The sequence below is a fragment of the Amia ocellicauda genome, chromosome 5 (assembly GCF_036373705.1).
Source record: "Amia ocellicauda isolate fAmiCal2 chromosome 5, fAmiCal2.hap1, whole genome shotgun sequence".
Lineage (NCBI taxonomy): Eukaryota > Metazoa > Chordata > Actinopteri > Amiiformes > Amiidae > Amia > Amia ocellicauda.
The window spans coordinates 42,184,788-42,205,363 of NC_089854.1; the positions used below are offsets into that span (position 1 = coordinate 42,184,788).

At 39.0% G+C, this 20,576-nt stretch overlaps 1 protein-coding gene across 3 annotated transcripts in view; it reads left to right on the plus strand.

The window, feature by feature from the left end:
• ttll12 (tubulin tyrosine ligase-like family, member 12) overlaps positions 1 to 20,273 on the plus strand; it is a 37,533-nt gene extending 17,260 nt beyond the window's left edge. For 2 of the 3 annotated variants that reach the window (XM_066705266.1, XM_066705267.1), the window contains 7 exons: positions 4,124 to 4,318; positions 4,918 to 5,029; positions 6,455 to 6,606; positions 11,341 to 11,422; positions 14,609 to 14,677; positions 17,849 to 17,987; positions 19,698 to 20,273. In XM_066705266.1, the coding sequence (XP_066561363.1) occupies positions 4,124 to 4,318; positions 4,918 to 5,029; positions 6,455 to 6,606; positions 11,341 to 11,422; positions 14,609 to 14,677; positions 17,849 to 17,987; positions 19,698 to 19,849 (901 nt within the window). In that variant the 3' untranslated portion in view covers positions 19,850 to 20,273. The remainder of the gene's footprint in view (positions 1 to 4,123; positions 4,319 to 4,917; positions 5,030 to 6,454; positions 6,607 to 11,340; positions 11,423 to 14,608; positions 14,678 to 17,848; positions 17,988 to 19,697) is intronic. The other variant, XM_066705269.1, reaches the window with a different exon arrangement.
• Positions 20,274 to 20,576: the final 303 nt, after the last annotated feature.

Genomic DNA, 20,576 nt, shown 5'->3' on the forward strand with positions numbered 1-20,576 from the left:
GGTGGGGGGTTTGGGTGTGATGGGAGAGGAAGGGGGTACTGTTGAAGAGTATGGAATGCCGTTTGAGTCAATATTAAATAAATAAATAAATAAATATGGCTATGAAATAAATAAATGAGGCAATAAATATATAAATGTATAAATAAATATATAAATGAGTCAATATATAAATAAATAGTATTTTTTTAATTATGTTTTTCATGATGCTACATTGCAGTATTTCATGGCAATATTTCATAATGGCACATTTCCATTTGGTATATTCAAATGAATGGGGCGTGGTTTCTCACAGATTTAGACCAAAGCAACAGCACATTGAGTCTGTATGTGCTGCTGTGCGGACAATGCGGAGGCTCCGGCACACTGTGCTGTTCTTAGCACATCAAATTGATACTATTTTGGCCCGTATTGAAGGCTTTTTTGAAATACTCTGGCGGATAACTGCTGTTAAGGTATAATGCTTCAGTTGAAGCAACCCTTCGGGTCCCAGTGAATCAGGCACCCCAGTGAGCGCTTCCAGTAACAGTGTAGACTCTCAGCAGGAGACAGGCCCGGGAAGTAAAGTCACTGACAATGTCTGTTCGTTTATCTTCGTTTATTGAACGTTTCACACAGCCTTTTATACATCTACAAGCAATATTTCAAAGGAGGTTCGGGGCCGTCCCAAACCTGGATGATATTTTCTTGGCATACTGTATGTTCCGAGGCAGTTCCGAAACACAGGAAGCAATAATTCATGAGGTATTCTTTATAATTGGGAAAACAATATTTCATCCAGACATGGAAGCACTGGTACCAAGGACACAGCACACACTATACTGATAAGAACATGTTATATAGTTTTGGTTCGTTAACTAAAGAATGTCCACGGCAGTAGAAATCATCTCTATCTGGCACACAGATAAGCCTGAACAGAGAAATCCTTATAAGAACAAGGAAACCCTTATAAGAACAAGTTTTAACTAGTATCTTACTGGAAAGCAATTTTACCCCAACAACTGCTCTGGTGGCAAAAACAGTTATAATACGCATAAGACGCGAGGGCCAGTAAACACAATTAAACATGACTGACATTAAACAATCATGCAATCTGGTGTAGCAATATGATATACATTGAGATGGGAGAAACGGAGCATGAGTGGCATATTTTCCACCAGAAAATCGATACGACAGGAGACAGCTAAAACGTTAATGTCAAAGTATTTACACATAAACTTGATCAGTCCACAATACATAGTATATTCTACTCCCTTGATAACATCCATCTAATTATGTTTTCATAATGTATGATTCAGTAGTTTCACAACACTGATTAGCATTGGGGCGGGGGATGCGATTTGATTTGATTTTGGCTGATTCTCTTGGTTCCGGGAGTGACGGTGTGGAGGCACTGCGCAGGCACGGGGCGGGATCCCTGTGTGATGTGAGCAGCAGCTGCTGGCAACACAACGCAACCTGTGCTTTGGGAGTCGAAGAGGGATGAACGACGGTCGAACGCGTGTTAAAAAAAAAAAGTATAAGGATTAAGTTGCTTTTTAAGCATAATTTGCGGTGCTCTGTACATATCTACTTATTTATTTGTTTATATTCCATTATATATGTAATTTATAAATATAGTGGAAAATACACGTTTTCACTGCTGGCTGGTGTATTTGTGCAATTACAGAAAAAAATAAGGATTGTAACTCAGACAAAGGGGGGTGAAATGTAATGTACATTCCCAAATTGAATAGCTCAAGGGGTTAGATGCATCAGATTTATGTAATTGCAATTATTGCTGGGCATCTACTGGTGCCTGGTCAAAACGGTAAAAACTGACTTTTTGACTGTAAAATAAGGAAGTTATTGTAATATGAAATAGAAGTCAAAATTAAATCAATTTCTCCACGGTATTGGGGAGAAGAATAAACAAAAATCAAAGGCAACTGCGGACACTTATACATCTTCATTACCTAATGCATATTATGGTCCATGACTTTTGGAGAAGTTGTTCGGTTACTTTCTTCCTGTTATTCTGATTTGGTCTGATTTAAGGTAGACTTTTTAAACAAGAAGATTCATCACCTTGAGTTTAACAGAGAGAATGATCCTACTGATTTAATTTTACAATTTAAAAAATGCTACCGACTTCTGGACACGGGTACAAGCAAGACACGTCAATACTCGTGGCAAGTGTGGTAATACCGTAGTGACTTATAACAATGAGTTCACCTCTATAATACATACAAGGTTAACAGATGTACCAACTACTGTTGAAAAAGTATTCAATGCTGAATTAATAGAAGAAGCCCCACAAAAGTGTGTGTGATGGGGTGGCCGGGAATTGAGGCTCAAAGACAGAACCACAGGTAATAAAAACAACACTTTTATTGAAGAAACACAAATAAACTGGCATGAAGGCCAAAACAAAAGTGAACAAAACAAACTACACACAGGATGGAAACAGTCTTCACTGTGGTATAACAAAACAACACACACACCTTGCAGACAATACAATTTGAATTCCATTATCTAACATGTAGGGCAAAAAATACTGTACCCACCCCACATTTCTACTGTTCACACAATTGCCTTTCCAGACAGTAAGAGCTGATGTAATCACTGTGGCCACAATGACTCAGTCTTGGCATCCTTGCATTCCAGTGTGATCACTGTGGACCGATGTGTGACAGCTACTGCCTGTGTTTTACAGAACAATAGACATTTATACGTGGCTGAATTAATTAATTCTACAAATGTATTTTATATTTGAATTATCGCAATCAAGAATGATTCTGCTTGCTTTACATTATAGAATTCTTTGGTTTTCTTGAACCGCTTTGCTGTGGTTAGTTTTTTCTTTTCTTTTTTTTTTCCCCTCAAATAATTTCAAAGCAGCATCTGTTTGCCTCCCTGCTGTGTTTGAGATACTCACTACACTTCACAGACTCAACATTACCCTTGTCTGGGTGCTTTAAAAGTACTTCAGCTCTGCAGAGAGAAACACTTAAAGTGAGTGGTGCACTGTCTCTAGTCAATGTGTTTAGGAGACCCCAAAACTGAGCATCAGCTTGCGATGGCACAGAGCGAACGAGCCATCCTGCTCACTCGTAGAATGTTTTCCAACCTTTGTCAGTGTTACATGTCTGAAGCTTAAAACTCCTATGAATCTGAATACTTGTTAAAAACTGTTACATCGCACTGATCTTAAACTTGTTCACGAAGTGAATCCAATACAAAAAGTAGTGGTTTAAGTGCCGACCCAAACATAAATACAGTTGTTTTTTGTTTTTCAATATTAAATTTCTAGATATTTAAAGTACAGCATTTAAATGACTAGATATTCAGGGCAAAAGTAGTAGATAGGTAAGAACATAGTGTGGAAGAAACTCAGCCTTCAATCAGGATGGTTCGTTGCAATGCCTTTATTACACGCAACGTTGGGAGGAACAGTGAATCAAGAAGCTTCCATATTCCAAGACTCAATACGAAAAGTCAGAGGCTTTTATACACACAGAAGTCAAATATCTGGTTATAATAAACAAGTCATTACTATGTTATCTTAAAAGCTAGCAAAACATAATGTATATCATTATAGGTAATAGTTAATTGGTCAATACATGTATTAGGGAGCAGACACTTAAATCATACTGTTTGACATTGCCTCCAAGATGCTCATTGTAAATAACAAACATAGGTCAAACGACCTTCTGGCCTGTCTCTTGACTTGACCATATCTTTCTTAAGTATATATGAAGTAAAGCATTTGAGAAAAAGTAATTTCTAGCTTTCCTTCCACAATAGATTCTACATGGCCACAACCAATTGCATCAAGTCTCAGAGGTTGCTGAGGGTTCCTCTACAGGTATCATTCAGGAAAACCTAAAATGCCAAGCTGCTCCTAGTTTCATGGGGACTCGGCCTGTATCTTCTCAGTGTCCTGCCTTCCACATCTCCTACAGTATTCAGTATCCCCCACACATCAATCTCTCGACAAATCAACAAAAAAGGGAATGGAGACTTCCTGAAGTCTGAAAATAATTGCTTTGAAGTGGCTGGCAACACTTTGAGTGGTGACCAGCTGTGTGTTGGGAGTTTTGCATCTCACATTATTGAGTCCTTTTTTGTTGACCTCGTGCTGCAGGAAGCTGAGTGAGGAACGCCCACATGTCCTTCTAAACCAGTTCCCCTGCGAGACTATGGTGACCGTGAAAGACTGCTTAGCATCCGTGGCCAGGAGAGTCGGGGGCACGGAAGGGGCCAAATGGTTACCGAGGACTTTTAACCTCAAAACAGAGTTACCACAGTTTATCAGCCACTACCAGCAAAACCAGGAGAGGTAAAGAAGTGTCAGATCTGGTGCTTTAAAAAAAAAAAAGTTTTAACCCCTTTTCCCATATGCTCTATTCACAGGGTTCCCACGGGTCCTTGAAATGCTTGAAAGTTTGTGAATTTGAGAAATAAATCAAGGCCTTGAAATGGGCCTGGAAAGTCCTTGAAAAGTCCTTGAATTTGATGTTTAAGAAAGTGTGGGAACCCTGTATTCATTAGTGAAAAATTAAACCTATACATTCAGATTTACCTCAGTCAGTTATTGTTTTCTGTATCATAACATGAAACTTCTGAAATGGTCACATTGAGAGTTTCTATTCAAGTTGGGGCCACATACCATTCTGTAATGTCAGTTTCAGTTTTACGAAGACTAAAGTTTTTTAAAAGATCATAATCCGAAGCCTTCAGTAATACGAAAGGTAATGATTTCCCCATTAAACATTGGGCGGGGGTTAAAAGAAAATGGATAAATGCTTCTACCAAGTTACTAAATAGTGCCCCCTTCATGAGTGAACTGCATGTGTCACAAAGTATATACATGTGGATGTTTTAGAGAAGCTGAAAGGTAAGGCAGGACTGACTTTTTGCTCTGTGTTGGTTTTACAGAGGACAGGACAATCATTGGATCTGTAAACCTTGGAACCTGGCACGGGGTCTGGACACTCACATCACTAATAACCTGAACTATGTCATCCGCCAAAGGGAGAGCACTCCAAAGGTGACTAAATATTTTGGGATTGATTGAATATCTTCTGCAGGACATTTATGATTCTCCACCCTGAGTTCAATTCAATGTTGATAAGATGGCAGAGTGTTTGTTAAAGTGTTTCATTCAATCAACAAGCCTACATGTAAATTGGAAGTAAAATAATTATAAATGAAAAGCTATTCAGTTGAAAGTGTAATGGGAGTAAGTTAGAAGTATGCAATGATAATTTATTTGGCTGGCATATAATCACAAGACTATATTAAAGTATTATGATGCAACTGTCAAGTTATTTTAAATGATTTTTAAACAACTTGAAATCTTGTTTCCATTAATATCTTCCTGGTATGTAAAGCACCACTAGTCCTAAAGTTTATCTGGAAATTAAATCCAGATTAAATGAGTTATATTTTGTCATTACAGAGTGAAATGTGTTGAAAAGAAACCCTTCTATCCAGTGAATACTAATGGATTCTGTTCTTATACAGGAGTATATAAGGAGTTTTATTTTTAATTTACATTATCCACTGAAATGTTACAGAAAGGATGCAGTTTTAACATGGATCATTCCTGCACGCATATGTTTTGCATGCATATGTTTTTTGATGCTTTAGCTAAACTAGAAGTGGCATTGTTCACTTGTTAAGTGATGTTTATGATCATAAAATGGTAATAATTACTTAGGTTCAATTAAGTGAGAAGAAGAATCATCATCATAATCCAATAATGTTAGTATAACCAGAAAAATATAATCAGAATAATGTTAAAATAATGCATCAGCCTATAAAGAAATAAGAATTACCCCATTCGTTTTTGATTCAGAAAAGAAATGTTAATGCGTCTCTAGCATTCTTGCAGTCTACCCTGTGTTGGCATGAACTTTAAAAGATAAATGATCATCATTAATAATATACATGAATAATAGATAATAACTAGTAATAATTAAAACACATTTTCAATCAATGAATATGAATAAGTAAATACGTTCAAATAAATAATAATAATAATGAAGCTCTCTTTCTTTCCCTTTTTTTCTCTTTCTTCTCTCTTCATAGCCTGTATTTCACTTTTGAACATTCCTGAGTTGTAGGTCACCAATCGCAAGCCCAGAAACATGATACCATGCTTCCAATCACATAATACCTTTTAGAAAATGCAATCCTGCCAAGTAGGAAAGTTCAATAAATGCCTGGCTTGCAGTAAAGCATATTGGTAAAAACAAATCACATGATTGTTAGGAATTTGTAAAGCCAAAATATAAAGAAAAGTAAAAAATGTTGGGTCGTATTATAGAAACATACATAGACACACAATAATATCCTAAAGCATTGTAATGAGATGTCTCATTAATATTTTAATAGGATATGAGGCCCTAAGTATAACAAGCAGTTCTGTTTCAATGTGAATCTCTGACCAAAAAGCTTTGTGATTTTCTAGGTGGTATGCAAGTACTTGGAGAAGCCAGTGCTGTTTGAGAGGCAGGAGGTCGGCCCAGTGAAGTTTGACATCCGGTACATCGTCCTCCTGCGCTCAGTGCAGCCCCTGCAGCTCTACGCATATAATGTGTTCTGGTTGCGCTTCTCCAACAGGTACTTGAATGCAGTTTTCACTTCATCTTGGCATAATCTAATAGAAGTGTATCTTCTGCGAGGGGGTAACTGTATTTTTCTCTTTCTAATGATCCCAAATATCCTGCAGTAATAAGCATTTCAATTCCATATGTTCTATGAGCTTCTGTGTATGTAGGCTTTCTGAGTTCTTCACCAAACTGTGACGTCCCACAAATCAGAGGTCCCCTTCTCCTGAGAATGTGATCAAAGCAACCTGAGACAATTAAATCTATGGGGCCCCACGTGAACTACCTAGTATGATTCATACTGGATTCATGAGCAACTGTGATTGTTTGGTTTAACCTTTAAGATGACAAGAAAAACCAAGAAGGGGTGTAAGAGGCAGATTGAGCAGAGAAGACATTTTATTTCAGAGCACTGGCTGCCTGCTGTGAAGAGCAGGGGAGAATAGGGTATCAAGGAGTGAGTCAGGCAAGGAAGAAGTCAGTGCATTGATCACATTCAGGAGTTTTTATTCACACCGGCGTGGGAGGGTACCTGTCCAGACAGTCTCTCCAAACAAAGGAATACAAGCATTTTTATAGTTGCAAACATTCTAGAAGTGTGTACATTCTATAATTCATTGATTGGGTGGTTACACAAATTCAATATTATACTTAATTAAGAGAAAATCAGCATCTGCACACTACGCTTCACTTGGTTACACACATTACCTATTTCTATACATATGGCATTACTTCTTAACTTATTCTCGTGTTTATGTCCTTTGATGTGGCTTAACTACGAGTCTGTTCTTGTATCTCCGTCATAGTTAGCCAACTTCCTTAATTAATAGACTTTCTCAGAAGCACACTGCTGCACCTGTTATGATAATGAACAAACTTCTCATTATTTGAGACATACTTTTTAAATAGTTTTGCAATCTTACAGACTTCCTCAGGTATAATATTTTTTTCCGTAACTCAACACATGCTTTATGCATATTTTATTAATGTAATCACAAGATATTAGTTTCACATTACACTTGAGTTATTAAATAAATGGTTATTGCAAACTTGAGGGTTTTTCCTTAAGAAAGAACCTTAAAGAGGTGGTGAGGATCAGATTCAGTTAAACCCTTCTGAGGATTATCTGGAAAGACACGTTTCTGCCTCGGCTTTCTTCCCTGGTCTAATTCCAGTTTTGTATTGATGTAGGTTAGTAGTGATCACGCCAGACACAGTGTTTGTAGATGATTAAAAAGCACAGCTGAACTGGGTGATAACAAGAGTCCCCTGAACTTGGTCAGTGCTTTCATCTGTAGTTTTGAGAATTGTAATATCTTTTTGGACACATTTTTCTGCAAGTAAAATATTAAAGACTCACAAGGTATCAGAAAAGGCAGAGCCAGCCTATTGTACATTAATCACAGTAATCATTTATTATGATAAGCATGATGCAAAATTGGTATCACACAATTACATTGAAATCGCAACTGAAAGCAAAAGTTAAGGGGTTAATCTATGCTCAGTATTTATATGTTTTTATTCTATTTATATACTGATCCATATGTACATACATTCATTTATATATAAAGGTATGTGTAACATGTTGATGCTTCTCACAGATAGGAGCAAATATTTTGCTGCACAAAAGTAATGTCAAGCCAGACTGAAGAAGGCTGGGTGAAAAGGGTAACTAAAAATATTTAAAAATGTTTCCATGAAAAGAGGAAATATCAATGAGAAATGCCTTATATGTAGTTGTTTTTCCCAAAGTATATATGTGCAGCTAAAGAGGAACTGAAAGATTGTATACGTCATAATTATATACAGTGAGGGAAAAAAGTATTTGATCCCCTGCTGATTTTGTACGTTTGCCCACTGACAAAGAAATGATCAGTCTATCATTTTAATGGTAGGTGTATCTTAACAGTGAGTGACAGAATAACAACAACAAAATCAAGAAAAACGCATTTCAAAAAAGTTATAAATTTATTTGCATGTTAATGAGGGAAATAAGTGCTCCTAATCTCAGCTCATTACCTGTATAAAAGACACCTGTCCACAGAAGTAATCAATCAATCAGATTCCAAACTCTCCACCATGGCCAAGACCAAAGAGCTGTCCAAGGATGTCAGGGACAAGATTGTAGACCTACACAAGGCTGGAATGGGCTACAAGACCATCGCTAAGCAGCTTGGGGAGAAGGTGACAACAGTGGGTGCGATTATTCGCAAATGGAAGAAACACAAAATAACTGTCAGTCTCCCTCGGTCTGGGGCTCCATGCAAGATCTCACCTCGTGGAGTTTCAATGATCATGAGAACGGTGAGGAATCAGCCCAGAACTACACGGGAGGATCTTGTTAATGATCTCAAGGCAGCTGGGACCATAGTCACCAAGAAGATAATTGGTAACACTACGCCGTGAAGGACTGAAATCCTGCAGCGCCCGCAAGGTCTCCCCGCTCAAGAAAGCACATGTACAGGCCCGTCTGAAGTTTGCCAATGAACATCTGAATGATTCAGAGGAGAACTGGGTGAAAGTGTTGTGGTCAGATGAGACCAAAATCGAGCTCTTTGGCATCAACTCAACTCGCCGTGTTTGGAGGAGGAGGAATGACCCCAAGAACACCATCCCCACCGTCAAACATGGAGGTGGAAACATTATGCTTTGGGGGTGTTTTTCTGCTAAGGGGACAGGACAACTGCACCGCATCAAAGGGATGATGGACGGGGCCATGTACCGTCAAATCTTGGGTGAGAACCTCCTTCCCTCAGCCAGGGCATTGAAAATGGGTCGTGGATGGGTATTCCAGCATGACAATGACCCAAAACACACAGCCAAGGCAACAAAGGAGTGGCTCAAGAAGAAGCACATTAAGGTCCTGGAGTGGCCTAGCCAGTCTCCAGACCTTAATCCCACAGAAAATCTGTGGATGGAGCTGAAGGTTCGAGTTGCCAAACGTCAGCCTCGAAACCTTAATGACTTGGAGAGGATCTGCAAAGAGGAGTGGGACAGAATCCCTCCTGAGATGTGTGCAAACCTGGTGGCCAACTACAAGAAACGTCTGACTTCTGTGATTGGCAACAAGGGTTTTGCCACCAAGTACTAAGTCGAAGGGGTCAAATACTTATTTCCCTCATTAACATGCAAATCAATGTATAACTTTTTTGAAATGCGTTTTTCTGGATTTTGTTGTTGTTATTCTGTCTCTCACTGTTAAAATACACCTACCATTAAAATTATAGACTGATCATTTCTTTGTCAGTGGGCAAATGTACAAAATCAGCAGGGGATCAAATACTTTTTTCCCTCACTGTATATGTGACCTCGTGTAATGCCAATGTGAGTCAAGTCTGCCTAAACTGTCTATACCCCAGCAACAGTGGTGGAGCAGACCCTCTGGACATCTAAGACTGCCATCCGTGCCTCTTCAGGAGTGCATAGAACAAGACCTCAACAACAGGCAAGGAGCCAAGTTGAGAGTTGTGAAATTGTCACTGAAACTTCAAAGACACACAATATCTGTAGAATGCAGAATATAGGTTGTGGTTAAACCATCTGGTCCCGGCAAAGTGACATGCCAGACGAACGTTGAATTGTAGACACCACTTGGTAATGTGCGTCAATTAAAATGGGTGTCTAAGGCTTTGTTCCGGACTAAACCGATGAAATGTTTCCACTAAGCATACTGATCGCTGTAGGTTGGGCTTCCCTTCTTGCAGTCAGTGGAAACAAATATTTAATCTGAACTGGACTCTGCTTGTTCGTTGTCAACTGGAGCAGGTGGCCAAGGGTTCAATCCCAGGTGGGGAACACCACAGTACCTAGATTGCTCCAGTTAAAACACAGTATAAATGGGTTATTGTATGTAAAAATAATGTGATATATTGGAATAATTGTAAGTCTGCTAAAAAATAACAAATAAAACCCTCTGCTCCTTGAAGACCTGTGATAGAGGGCCAGCATCTGAACTGTCCACTAGTCTGTCGGCTCATCCTGCTCTTTCTTCTTTGTTCTCTTCCTACTTTGAAAGGCTAAATCGTCCAATCACAGCTGCAAGTTTTTAGAATGACATCCCCTGAAGCATTTGCATGACTATCACATGGAAAGTAGTATTGAGTGGTCCGCACTGTATTTACTATCTATCTAGCACTGTGGAAGATCGCAGAAAGGTCAAAAAGAACAGGCAGACTAATATTCTCAGAAGTACTGTGATATATCCAGTGGGGGGGGGGGATGTTGGGTACATTAGTTTTTCCATGCAACCGCAAAAGATTTTCACTCATCTCGCAGTGCCGACAATTGCTTTTCTAAATATTGTGGCTTGCTTATCACTTCTGCCAGAATGATTATGAACTTGCTCAGAACAGCGTTGTTTTACAGTTAAAGTGACCTCCTGAGACATTCTGCTCTTGACTGTCTGCTCTGCAATATTAAACAATTGGGAAGGAATTTAAAACACAGATGCATACTCTCCATGTGACTTTATTAATTTTCTGTATTGTGACATATACCTCATTTCACCCCTCTGATGATCTGAAAAAAGCTGGCCTGAGTGTCTGAACTCTGGAAGGTGTGCTGATAAAAAAAAAAAAAAAAACATCCATAGGATAACATTTAATTGTTTTCCCCAAGATGTCTTATTGATAAGAATTCAGATTTCATCACATGCACTGAGAGCAGTAATATACAGTATGGTGATGGGGCCTGAACTGGCATCACTTTTTTTTTACATTTTCATTCATGTAAATTTCTCTGTTTTCAGGCCATTCTCTCTGGATCATTTTGATGACTACCAAAAGCACTTCACTGTGATGAACTATACAGAAGGAGCCCAACTTAAGCAGGTACCCTGGATACTGTCCTGGCCTGTGGACTTAGAACTTTCCTGCCATTCATTCTCTCTCTCTGGTCCTGTCTTCTCCTTGTAGGTGTTCTTCTAACTTTGTCTTTGTCTGTTTCCCCTTTTATACGTTTTTCTTTGACCAATCACATCTTGCCACCACAACATGAGTTGGGTGCGTGATAAAAAAATATATCAATCTAAAAAGTGAAAACCAACCCCTGGGCCTCTTTTGGGGTATTTGGCTGAGAGCCAGTCAGAGGACAGGTAACTTTTGGACACATAGTTAGGCTAGGGTCTAGCAGGGCCCCCAGGAATGTGGGGAGTTAGGTCAAAGGGGAGAAGTCTGTTTTCTGTACCATACCAGCAGTAGAGAATTTCCCATAGAGAAATACACAGCAAACAGAGAATATCTTGAATAGAAACCCACATTTATTAAAATATAGGCACTGGTCACAAGAGGACAATGTTGGTAAAATGCAGAAGGCACATTCAGTGGTTAGCTAAACATTCACAATACATTAATCAGTGTAGAGATCACAGATTAATAATCATCAAAATAAATAAAAAATACATTCTCTGACACTGTCAAACCCAACATTCTTTATTTTTCACAAACATGCAGTAGTAGAGTCATATTCATACAGATTCAATCATCTGTTTCTGTTAGCAGTTTTATCTTGCCATTTATAAAATTTTCTTGCTTTAAATTTCTTGTTTCTTGTGTATACTGTAAGTCTCCCCGGATAAGGTCTGCTAAGAAATAAATCATAATAATTACAAATCCAGTAATCCAGTAACATAGAAATAAAGCTCTATAAAATAAAGACACTTAGTGTTTAATTGAGATCAAGGACAATCTAAATCATTCAAAACTATTGCTGCTACCAGCCCACCTGGACCTCAGTGTCAGGGCTCTTTAATGAAAATTCAAACAGAAGCCAGAGAAGACAATTTTGCTTCACAAAGGCAAAATTCAGAACTCAAAACCATTGTCGTGGCAAATTCAGGGCAATGTTGTGGCACAGTTTGTGGCCTATGCTCTGGTATGAATCTGACTTCTCACTTTCAGCTCTGAGTACTATTATTTAACCCACCAGCAATATGAGACACATATAGTGCCGCAGAAAGCCCCACCTCCCTTGAGAGGCCTACGGAGACACAATTTTATCTCTTCAATCCAGTAAACAATAAAACATGAATGAGTTGATGGAAGTCTTGTGTACTTGGCTCAGTGCCCATTGGTTCCTGTTCTCTCTTTTGCATCTGAATTATATATGTTTCCTGAAGCATAATGATATTGCTCCCATTTGTGGTTTTTGCTCGGCATACTTACTGGAAGCACCTTGGCTAACAGAGAATGCTATTTTTATGTACAGTGAGGGAAAAAAGTATTTGATCCCCTGCTGATTTTGTATGTTTGCCCACTGACAAAGAAATGATCAGTCTATAATTTTAATGGTAGGTGTATTTTAACAGTGAGAGACAGAATAACAACAAAACAATCCAGAAAAACGCATTTCAAAAAAGTTATACATTGATTTGCATGTTAATGAGGGAAATAAGTATTTGACCCCTTCGACTTAGTACTTGGTGGCAAAACCCTTGTTGGCAATCACAGAGGTCAGACGTTTCTTGTAGTTGGCCACCAGGTTTGCACACATCTCAGGAGGGATTTTGTCCCACTCCTCTTTGCAGATCCCCTCCAAGTCATTAAGGTTTCGAGGCTGACGTTTGGCAACTCGAACCTTCAGCTCCCTCCACAGATTTTCTATGGGATTAAGGTCTGGAGGCTGGCTAGGCCACTCCAGGACCTTAATGTGCTTCTTCTTGAGCCACTCCTTTGTTGCCTTGGCTGTGTGTTTTGGGTCATTGTCATGCTGGAATACCCATCCACGACCCATTTTCAATGCCCTGGCTGAGGGAAGGAGGTTCTCACCCAAGACTTGATGGTACATGGCCCCGTCCATCATCCCTTTGATGCGGTGCAGTTGTCCTGTCCCCTTAGCAGAAAAACACCCCCAAAGCATAATGTTTCCACCTCCATGTTTGACGGTGGCGATGGTGTTCTTGGGGTCATTCCTCCTCCTCCAAACACGGCGAGTTGAGTTGATGCCAAAGAGCTCGATTTTGGTCTCATCTGACCACAACACTTTCACCCAGTTCTCCTCTGAATCATTCAGATGTTCATTGGCAAACTTCAGACGGGCCTGTACATGTGCTTTTCTTTCCCGTGTAGTTCTGGGCTGATTCCTCACCGTTCTCATGATCATTGAAACTCCATGAGGTGAGATCTTGCATGAGCCCCAGACCGAGGGAGACTGACAGTTATTTTGTGTTTCTTCCATTTGCGAATAATCGCACCAACTGTTGTCACCTTCTCACCAAGCTGCTTGGCGATGGTCTTGTAGCCCATTCCAGCCTTGTGTAGGTCTACAATCTTGTCCCTGACATCCTTGGACAGCTCTTTGGTCTTGGCCATGGTGGAGAGTTTGGAATCTGATTGATTGATTGCTTCTGTGGACAGGAAAAAAGAGAGTGCTCCTAATCTCACCTCGTTACCTGTATAAAAGACACCTGGGAGCCAGAAATCTTGCTGATTGATAGGGGATCAAATACTTATTTCCCTCATTAACATGCAAATCAATTTATAACTTTTTTGAAATGCGTTTTTCTGGATTTTGTTGTTGTTATTCTGTCTCTCACTGTTAAAATACACCTACCATTAAAATTATAGACTGATCATTTCTTTGTCAGTGGGCAAACGTACAAGATCAGCAGGGGATCAAATACTTTTTTCCCTCACTGTAACCTATTATTTGTTATAAAATTCAGGAACCAACCTCAACCCCATTCTTGTCTGAAATCTTACACCTACAGCAAGGCATTGTTTCAAAACTTTAACAAAGTTGCAAATCTTCCTTGACAACTTCAGTCTGTACATGTACAGTTCCTATTGTCAGCTTTCTGTATCATTACGACCATGTTTTGTTATTGTAGTAAGGCGGGTGGGAAAGTCCTATTTGCTGCTTTGAATTCTGATAGACCAAAGCTGTTCTTTCAGCACCAAATGCAGACAAATATTTCAACTTTGCCCTCCCTAAGGTTTGCTGAATTAGCACCACTGCATAAAAGCTGCTTGTTTCCCTTCCCTGTTTAATGCATTACTTTTTTCCTCTCCTTTCTGTAGGTCCATTATGATGACTTCATTCCTCAGTTTGAGAAGCAGTACCCAGAATACCCCTGGAAGGACGTCCAGGTAGTATCAATTTCACAACATTATCACTCAGAACCCAAGGGGAATTGTATTGGATAGGTGAGGGCATCCTAATACCCAAGATCTGTTGGGCCTCTACATCCACTTGAACTCTCTTTCAGATGGGGCTCTGGCTCAAAATCATGAATTAGAATTTTTGTTTGTCATAAGAAAAGGCATGATAAATTATTGCATTATTATTATTATTATTGTATTGCAGATGCGAATTTGGTTTTCCAGTTTGTATTGTGCCAGGAATTATTTGATTGTTTATATTCTTTGTAAATAAGAATAATATCTGTAATCTGAATATGTACTGCTTGGTATGTTTTTTATTTAATTCAAACTACCCCTTTTTCCTTTAAAGTGTAATTTTCTGCTTCGCTATAGCATTCTGGGTAATGGATTTACTTAAAAGTACATTTGTTTATTGGAGTTAACATCGCCTGATTACAAATGGTTTCAAAAAACCCCATAACGGCTCGTCATGTGAAAAGCTTTTAGCCTTATCACGCCACCATCAAGTTAGAAATGTGGTTCCTTTTGCAATAGTGTTTCTATTTCCATATTTGTTTACTCCTATGGTTGCTGAGCTAAGTCAACATTGTTTATTCTGTTCTACTGATGTTCTCATCCTTTGTGCAAGTCATTTAAAACTGTAAAACAGTCTTTCTCCCTGTGACATCATGCAAACCACCATCAGTGCCAGTGATACGTATACATCTGTGAAGATTTTATTCATGCAATGTCGTAATAGGGAGACTTTCAGACAGCTGTCTTTTGCGTGTCTCGTCTCTGGGTTTCTGTTCCTTGTTTATTCCGACCAGAGGCACAATGCAACGGTTGTGTGATTCATTCAGTGATGAATTTTCCAAGTCCCCACAAGGCAAACTTCAAGTATTCCTAACACGCTGCTTTCCCTCATTTGAACATTGTAATACCACTAAAAACTGTATGTGAACTGTATGCAGGTTCATGTAACTGCTAAAGTGATGTCCGTGTATTTAGCTGAAGATATTTAGATGTGTTGTCTAATCTATCTAAGGGGTACAAAATCAATTATCTGAAGAAAAACAGATTGTCTTTGTACTGTCTTACAACCATGTAAACAGTGTGGCAGAGAAAAAAAAAAAAAGTGGAGTTTTGAACATTCCAGAGTATTTCAACCGTTCACCTACTCAATGGCCGCACTTTTTGGCTCTGGGTCTGGACATACAAAAGTGTGGTGTAAAATATTCTCTAGGTCTGCAATTTTTAATATTTAACTTCAGCACACCGAGTTTATACAAAACATATATATTGAACTAGTCTGGCAGATGGAATACAGGAAAACATAGATGACCAACTTAAATGCACCCTTCAACTGACCCCCTGACTATGGCTAATGAGAAACCTTATCACAAGCTAGACACTCACAGAAACACCCTCGCAGATTAGGGAAAGGTACAGGAATGATTGGTTATTTTGTTTAGAGATAAAGGTGCCTGTAGTGTCTTCCACTTCAAGGCCGGGGGTTGGCACATGGTGTCCGATTCCTTATCCACAGCTGTGACTTGACCTCGTTTTTGGAGAAAGGTCTCCTTCTCAGCAATCCAGAGAAATGTCTTCATTAACAGTTTCTCCCACAGGTAGAAGTATTGATGCTAGTTTCTACCTTACCTGTGAGAAACGCATGCATAGATGTACTGGACTAATTCACAATCCTGCCGTCCTGATTCCTTATGGGCCTGAGCCTAACATCACAATAAATGCAGATTTTCTTAAGATGGGGGAAGTTATATTTCTGTGAAGATTTTATTTATGCAATATCATAATAGGCAGACTTTCAGACAGCTGTCTTTAGCGTGTCTCGTCTCTGGGTTTCTGTTCCTTGTTTATTCCGACCGGAGGCACAATGCAACGGTTGTGTGATTCATTTAGTGACACATTTTCAAAGTTCTCAGAAGGCAAACTTCAAGTATTACATGCAGATTTTCAGCCCTGCCTCTGCTTCCTGTCTTTAGATGGGGGAAATTATGATTCCTCAGATATCAGACCTGAAGTGTCCTTTGAAACTCATGACCGTTGCGCTCTGACCAAGGTAGTGCCTCCAGGACACACTCATAATGGAACATTTTTGTGATTTTCTTCTCTCTATCTACTTTGTGGTGACATTAATAGAGTTAGGGCTGTCCTAAAATAAATTAGAAATTAATGAAAGCTTAGGGTATCAGTAGTGCTCATCCAATGTAAATTACAATGTCTGGTCACTCATAAGTAGGGCAGGCTACAAATCTGAGAACAATTCCAAAAGATAGAATAACACTCATTAATAAAAAAAAAAAATGGAGGGCGTCATTGCTGACAGCAGTGAATGTAATTTACATTGGATCAGGACTACTTTTTTAAATGCAAAATCTTTCAAATACAGTTAACAGAAAATAAAGCTTCTACAGTAAATTAATAACTAACAGTAACAGACAAAATATTAAGTATAGGCTGAGTACTGTAATTCCGTAAGAAAATATACGTTTAGGTAAATTAGTGTTACCCTAAGCTTTCATTCATTTCTAATTTATTTTAAGACAGCCCTAACTCTTAATATGTCATCACAAAGTGCATAGAGAGCAGAAGATTTCAAAAATATTAATATGAATACTTACCACTTGTGTTTAGCCTTCGCGCACTGCGCCCCTTTCTCAAATGCTGTTGTCTCTTCCGGGGAGAAGCAGGCCTGGCCAACGTGACTTGCTTGCTGTTCAGTGGCATAAGTCAATATATATTTTACAAAGTACCCTCCCTTTCCGTAATCGCTTCTGAAAATGTTGCAGGCGCTTTAATATTTCCAGCAGTTCCAAATGTCGCAGCCGCTGCTTTATTTTTTCAGCTGTTCAGAATGTCGCAGGTGCTTTTATTTTCACAGCAGTTGTGCTTTAGGGCCGCTACTGAAAATGTTTCACGCGCTCATTTGTTTTTTCAGCAGTTGCACTTTAGGGCCACCGTAGTTCTATGGTGAATTGCGAGACAAGTTGCAGCGAATAGAACATGGGGGTACATTTTGCTTTTGTGGAAGATGGCGAAGAGGGAGAATGAAATGTATTTTAGTAACAGATTGGCCACTATATTACTACCAATTAATTTCTAGGCTGGGTTGTGGAGCTGGGGATTTTAATGAAGCGTGTCTTTGTTTCGAAGGAGGGCTTGTTTCAGTCTTTTGCCGAGCTGTTCCAGGCCGCCTGTAGTAGGCCAGCCCCCTACGGCATCTGTGCCTACCCTGCTTCCAGAGCCGTCTATGCTATTGACCTCATGCTGAAATGGGATGCAAATGCTGAAGGTGAGAATCTATTGGTTCCTGTATTTGGGGCTTGTATACACTCTGAGATGCAGTGTTTCCCAGATGTCCCTTTGTCTGAACTATTTGATGATTTTCTTCTAGACTCTGTATTTCCCTGCATCTCAAAGTCAGTAATCACAATAAAGTTACAGCAAATACAATTGTCCATCATTTTTAGTAGTTAATTGTGTTTAACACTTTCTTTAAAAATGTACACTACCAATCAAAAGTTTTAGAACACCCCCATTTTTCCAGTTTTTATTGAAAATGAAGCAGTTCAAGTCCAGTGAATAACCTGAAATGGTACAATGGTAAGCGGTAAACTGCCCGAGGTGAAAATAAAGTTTAGGTTACCAAAAACTGAAAAATAATGTACATTTCAGAGTTATATACTGTGTTACTACACACTCTTAAGCATTATTTGGCAGTGGTATGCGCAGCTCCTTTACATAGAAGTTACACTTTATTCCTACGTGCACATTGTTTGAAAGCTTATTCTCCTGGTTACCAGCGCGCATAATTCACAAACACATCCGATTTACAGTTTCCGTGTCGCCTGCTGTCATTCACAGCCCGGGGGGTAAATGTGCAGTCTGCTCCAGGGGGGGAGGGGGGTTGGGAGGGGTCTCATTCAGACGGTCACAGATAACTCAGTTGTCATCAGATTTCATTGCAAATAGGCTTGTTTTGTTCAGAACAACTTAACAATTAATCCATTATATACTATTTGATGTTCTATCAAACAGAGAAGTTCAGATCCAATAATGTAAAATCATTGTAAACAGTTTTCCATCTTGACATTTTGAGCTCTCTATGGGTGTGTGTTGCTTCTACCAAAACGTGGATGGTCTTGTTTTGATCAGTAGACTATCTGGTTCAGGAATAATTGTCATAGTCATATTGTCAATATTTTCTGAGATTTTGTATTCCTACTCAGACCAAGTACCCCTCTCCCCCCGCCCCCCCTCCATTTTCAGAATCTACAATAGTTTATTTGTTCTATGCTTTAATTTCAGAATATATTGAGATCATTGGAAACTCTGTCAATTTCAATTAAAACTGGAAAAATGTAGGTGTTCTAAAACACACTGCCCCTCTTTTATACACCTCTCTTGCAAAGCTCTACAGAAGATATGTCAGGATTAGTGTCAGGCCGGGAGGTACCTTGGACTCATGATAAGAATTATGTGCATTGGGGAGACGTTGTCAAACTGTGTGATTTCATTTTCATTTTCCCTTATCTTTATATTATCCTGGGAACCAACCTCCCTGAGGAAAAGTATTCTGTTAAGCTTGCTTAAAAGATAACCTTGAAATGACTTAATTATAACCACACTTTTGTTTACTTTTGTGTTTAAATGTCTTTTTGTATCAAGTCAGAGAAACCTTGTGTCGCTTCGATGCATTGTTCATCTCCATGCTGCGTGAAATAAAGGCATTGCAATGAATGCTGTAACCTGATTTGGAGGCTGAGTTTCTTCCACACTGCAATACCACATTCCTGACTTATTTTTTAAGCATTGGAATATTGTATCAGTTAGGTATCAAGTTAGGGATTAGCTGAGGTCCGTTTTATGTATTTTCAGAGACGTGTGTTTACCTTACATGAGCTATGCCTTCCAATGGTGATATTGATTGGTTTTGTCACGCGCACATGCACGCACATGGCCTGTTTATTTTGCAAAGATAATCATGTTTTTCGTGTTACAGGGGAAAGGATCATGCAGCCTCAGATTCTGGAAGTCAATTTCAGTCCTGATTGTGCCAGAGCCTGCAAATACCACCCCAGCTTTTACGACGATGTCTTTAGAACTCTGTTCCTGGACGACACACAGGGTTGCCCCGTGACTCGCATCGTATGACCCCCAGGGGTCAAAGAAGAGGAGGAACACTGCCTCTTGAATTCTCTTGAGATCTGTGGGTTTAATTTGAATGATCACATCTTTCATTCCAGTAACACTTATGACACAGAAAGGGTTGGATTTTCCAAAACTGGTTAAGGACTTACTTAAGTACCTATATTTATTAGAGCTACTGTGACATGCATATGGTTTGTCTCATTAAAAATGGTTGCAAAAAAACTCAGAATCTGAAAAGATTTTATCTGCAAGATTTTATAAACTGACTCAAGAGTAAATAATTTATCAACTTTGGAAAACCCTAAAAGCTTTCTCTTCTTTATTTTTAATACTGATCTCAACTTACAAGCAGAGAAATAACTGGAAAATGTTATTAAATGTGTGCTGTTATACCCTGCAAGTACCATTAAAACTCTGATTGCAAAGACATGTTTCTTCTGTTATCTCGGTACTCGCATCACTCTGGAATTTCAAATGTAAACAGTATGCAGAGGTGATAAATTGCTTGGGATGAAGGGATTGCATTTTGTTCACAGCCCTGGTATTTGAAGCTGAATTTCTCATCTGGGAATTTGAATATTGCAATAAAAGCCCCAAGTGCAAATCTTGCATCTGTCACACACACACATGATACAAAGTCAATACATTTGATTTACATTGATTTACACTAGTAAGAATCTTACATTCAAAAGCAATGCAACAGCTCTCCTGAAAAAAGCCATTAATGGCA